This window comes from Periophthalmus magnuspinnatus, chromosome 22, assembly GCF_009829125.3.
Source record: "Periophthalmus magnuspinnatus isolate fPerMag1 chromosome 22, fPerMag1.2.pri, whole genome shotgun sequence".
In the NCBI taxonomy this organism is placed as follows: Eukaryota; Metazoa; Chordata; class Actinopteri; order Gobiiformes; family Gobiidae; genus Periophthalmus; species Periophthalmus magnuspinnatus.
In genome coordinates, this window is record NC_047147.1 from 16023715 (window position 1) to 16028679 (window position 4965).

General features: G+C 42.4%; 1 protein-coding gene across 1 annotated transcript; it reads right to left on the minus strand.

Moving 5' to 3' along the window:
- Positions 1 to 2535: 2535 nt before the first annotated feature.
- Positions 2536 to 3675, minus strand: htr1d (5-hydroxytryptamine (serotonin) receptor 1D, G protein-coupled). The gene has a single exon (XM_033988453.2). The coding sequence runs from the start codon at positions 3673 to 3675 to the stop codon at positions 2554 to 2556; it is 1122 nt and encodes a 373-aa protein (XP_033844344.1). The 3' UTR covers positions 2536 to 2553.
- Positions 3676 to 4965: the final 1290 nt, after the last annotated feature.

Genomic DNA, 4965 nt, shown 5'->3' on the forward strand with positions numbered 1-4965 from the left:
GCTCACACAGTGGTCTTACACAATCATCTTAGTTACACACATGCTGGAAATATCTGATTTCAATGTAAGACTCAAAAGGAGTACCATATAGACTACATGTTAGAGTTCCCAGTGAATTAAGTGCATTTGTTTATGACAGATCAGATTGGGAATGTGAATTTTGACTGGAGAGTAAATTCCTTTGGCGTTAAATAATTGAAAAGTTGATTCCGTTTGCCTCAGTGTGATTAGACTAGTCCCTGCATGTCACACAGTGTGCTTACTGTGTGTTTCCCCACATCAGTGTACACACAGTAGAAACATCAAGAGCACAGGCCCATAGATATGACATAGACCTGTCACAGGAGACACACGAGCTTCTAAGTATTTACTGTACTACACAGCAGAATGACACAGAGGACAACATACATCTGATGGCTTTTCATATTCACTGGAATATTAATAATCCATATTAGATCCAGTCTGTTAAAGCAGCCGTTCATTGCACCTGTCCTGTCGGTGCTCTCACTTGGAGTAGGTTCATCTCCATGTGTTTATCTTCTGCATGAGTCCATAATATTGATGTTCTATTGCTTAGCATGCATGCGGACACTCTAAGACACACATACTGTACTTGTCTAAGAGCTAAGCACTGAGCTGTGCATACAGCAGACACATACATCACATAGTTCACAGTTCAAAGATAAATAGAAGTATATTCATTATTTTCATAAATATAAATCTTTCTTTCTTCACTCTTCATTGTGCTGAATTCCAGAGACACAGGCCTAACACAGCCGTGAGGCGTTTTACATCCTGCTTGAATAAAGGTCACATAAAAAACAAATCACTTTTCATATAGTGTCATGGTTTTCTCTAACAAGCACAAATGTGTCCACATGCTCCTGATGCAGGCACTTATTAGAGGAACGGAACCTATGATAAAGGGCCGTCCTGGTTTAGAATGGCTGCTCCTGCTCCTTTTTTACAAGCATTTATTCTCACACATCTTGCAGTCTAATAGAACTGTGTGAGAGTACTGGTGACAACGCATTTCTCCTCATGCATGTAACCATACACTTTAAAGTCTTAAAACAGAACATGACGACAATCCTGATCCAGGGATGAACATGATTCAAACAAGTAACTAAAAAGCACATATAGCTGAAACCAGAAGTTTACAAACACTATATAAAAAGACACATGTTTTCTTTTCTGACATGAAATCACGCTAAATTTTTAAAGTAAATTACTATTACCAAAATGATTTCTATTTGCTAAATGCCCGAATAATGACAGAAGGATTCTTAAAATACAAATTTTCATTACTTTCTTTTAATACAATTTTCATTACATCATCATCTTACCCCGATGAAGCTTTTGATAAGTTTATTGACAACATTTAAGTTAATTAGAGACACACTGATTGTGGACTTGCATAAGTTTTGTCCAGATACCTGAAGGTGCCATGTTCATCTGTTCAAACAATTATACGCAATATAAACACCATGAGAATGTCCAGCCATCACACCGCTCAGGTCCAAAATGTGCTTCTAAACCCAAGAACAAAAGCAAAAGACCTTGTGAAGATGCTGCTGAAGCTGGAGTGGAGTGGGTCATTATCCACAGTGAAACGAGTACTGTACCAACATGGGCTGAAAGGACACTCTGCCAGGAAGAATCCATTACTCCAAAAGAAACACAAAAAAGCCAGATTACAGTTTGCAAGTGCACACAGGGACAAAGTCCTTAATTTCTGGAGACATGTCCTGTTGTCCGACAAAATTAAAATGAAACTGTTTGGCCATAATGAGCATTGTTATGTTTGGAGGAAAAAGGGGGAAGCTTGCAAGTCTGAGAACACCATTCCAACTGTAACATCATGTTGTGGGGTTGTTTTGCTGTAGAAAGGACTGCTGCACTTCACAAAATAAATGGTATCACGAGGAAAGAACATTATGTGGAAATACTGAAGCATTTTCTCAAGACATCAGCCAGAAAGTTTAAGCTTGAGCGCAAATGGGTCTTCCACATGGACAATGACCCGAAGCATACTGCCAAACTGGTTACATTAAGAATAACAAAGTCAATGTTTGTTGCAGAGTGGCCATCACAAAGCACTGATCTCAATCCTATTGAAAATGTATGGGCAGACCTGAAAAGGCATGTGTGAGCAAGGGGGCCTACAAACTTGGCTCAGTTACATCAGTTCTGTCAAGAGAAGAACGGTCCAAAATTCCTACCAACTATTGTGAGAAGTTTGTGGAAGGATATCCAAAACATTTGACCCAAGTCATACAGTTGACAATGTTACCAAATACTAATGAAATGTATATAAACTTCTGACTTTGAAGAAAGTAATGAAAAATTGTCTAAGAACCCTTCTTTTATTATTCTGGCATTTAGCAAATGGAAATAATTTTGGTACTCGACCTAAAACAGGAAAAGTTTAGTCTGATTTCATGTCAGACAGTGTGAAAAAGAGTATATGTCTTTGTATATAGTGTATGTAAACTTGTGGTTTCAGCTGTACTTTTGCATGTTTATGCAGTCACACCATAATGTCTCTGTCCTTCAGAATCTTCTGAGTTTGACAAGTTTTTGGAAAGCCTGCTTGAACTCATCGTTGAAGACTGTGTAAATGACAGGGTTAATGAGGGAGTTGAGGTAGCCTAGCCAAGTAAAGACATCAAACAGCACGGGGTCAAACCAGCAGTCCTTACAGATGGCCATGACCAGCGTGCCCACAAAGAAGGGCAGCCAGCACACAATGAAGGCTCCTAGGATGATGCCCAGGGTCTTGGTGGCTTTACGCTCTCGAGCTGCACACAGGCGCTTCCTCTCCACCACGCTGTCGGCCAGTTTCACTTTGACACTGTTGACGAAGAGAGGAGAGCTGCCTCCTCCGGTGGAGTGTAGCTGGGCCTCGGAGTTCAGAGAGCACAGAGACGAGCCCGCAGAGGTCTCGATGAGCTGTGCCGTGGTGAAGCGCTTCCCACTTGCTGTAGGCGTCTTAAAGATGCGTGAGCGCGCAGCCACATAGATCCTTCCATACAGAATAATCAGGAGCACTGTGGGCACATAGAAGGCTCCAAAGGTGGAGTATAGAGTGTAAGAGATCTGATCCGTGTTCACCATGCATTCTGTCAGCTCTTCGTGAGCCTTGGCTTGTCTCCAGAAAAGAGGAGGCATTGAAATAGATATGGAGATAACCCACACCACCCCGACCATGACAGCAGCTCGTCGCATAGTGCGACGCTTGGAGTACTCCAGAGCGTCTGTGATGGCCCAGTATCGGTCCAAGGCAATCACGCACAAATGTAAGATGGATGCCGTGCAGAAAGTGATATCAGATGACAGCCAGATGTCACACACTATCTGCCCAAAGGACCAGGTCTTACTCACAGTGTAGACGATGCTAATGGGCATAACCAGAATAGACACCAGTAAGTCTGTCACGGCCAGGGAGCCTATTAGAAAGTTGGCAGGGGTGTGGAGTTTCCTGGTCAGAAAAATAGTGGCAATGACAAAGGCATTGGAGAGCACCGTGGCTAGGGTGACGAGTGCAAGCAGGGCAGACAGAGAGATCTGAAAGCCTAGCAGAGTGGCCTCGCTCCAGGGCTGCACAGAGCTGGCCCCTGGGACCTCAGAGGAGTTAAGCAGGAAGTAGTCCAAAGAGCTGTTGTCCAACTCCATCCCGCTCTTTATCCCTCACGGTGATCAAGCCAGAGGCGTCTGCTCCGCTCTCACACGTACAGGTCACAGCATGGCATCGCCCTCTGGCTCTGCTTCTGCTGGAAATAGATTGGCCTTTTAGTTGAGCAAATGTATTCCTTCATTGTGCAATGATGTCTACAGCAGAAAGTGTGTATCCCAGCATTTTACAATCCTCAGCCACACTCTTGGGACTTAGACAGAGTCATTTCACCATTTTTTGTTTTGGTATTGATTCGTTCTGTGGTGTTGTGTGGGAACAAACTCTCATTGGTATTCAGGTCTGGTGAGGTAGACACTTCCCTCTCCCCTGGTTCTTATCTCATCTCCCGCCCGACAACAGCACCTCCACCGCAGCCTCCGATCTATCACACGCCTAATGGGCTCCTCCTTTTCAATAAGCCTGGTGAGGAACTGTGCACGCGAGATGATGGCCAGAGATATACACGGTGCCTTGTTGTCTCTTATCTATTCCACAGTTCTCATGAAGCCTGCTAAATTGAGGCTTTGGCTAAAACTTGGCTCGCAATGTGTTCTTGGAGATATCGGAAATGTGCAAATCAGCAAGTTAAAATGCAGTTTTCCAGTGTCTCAAAATGTCGTCGTGGTCCATCAGTCAGATGCTGGGCTGGGGAATCCTTGTTTGAAGACTCCTGGAGAGACAGAGAAGAGACAGAGGAGAGAGAAGTTAGCTGGATTTTCAGTGGTCATAAAAAATGAAACTGACTAACAAAAGTATAGTAAACTAATAAAAAACATTGGCTTTTGGGAAACGTGGAATTTCAGTAAACTCAACAAAAAGCAAGAGATAAAAAATAAATTCTGTGGATGGTCTGACACCTGCTCATCTCTATGGAGATGTTATTCCATTGTCTGACATGTTCCATAATATTACTGTTTTTTTTTTTTTGTAATACTGTGAAAGATGCCTGACAAAGCAGTAAGATCTCTAGATAAAGTTACAAAATGCAGCTTTAAATTTTGTTGGATTTGGAAAAGTGTCTGACTGCTTATTTTGAGTTAACCTGGACTACACAGAATAACTATTTTTCCTATTCTGAACTTGACAGGCAGAATAATTAAAGAAACATAATGGCCTGTAAAAGACATATCAGTATTCGTAGTATGGTAGTATGGCGGCAGTTGTTCCTCGTGCTTATAAGGTGAGGATGTAACATTTCCAGTTTTCGTTCAAAGTCAAAATGCTCCCACTTGTACCATTCCTGATTGACTTCGTAGGTTTAGTTCTATTGTCACTCTTTGGATGTACTT

Excerpts from the sequence above, each read along its gene's own strand:
- htr1d (XM_033988453.2), bottom strand. The coding sequence starts at position 3,675 with ATGGAGTTGGACAACAGCTCTTTGGACTACTTCCTGCTTAACTCCTCT.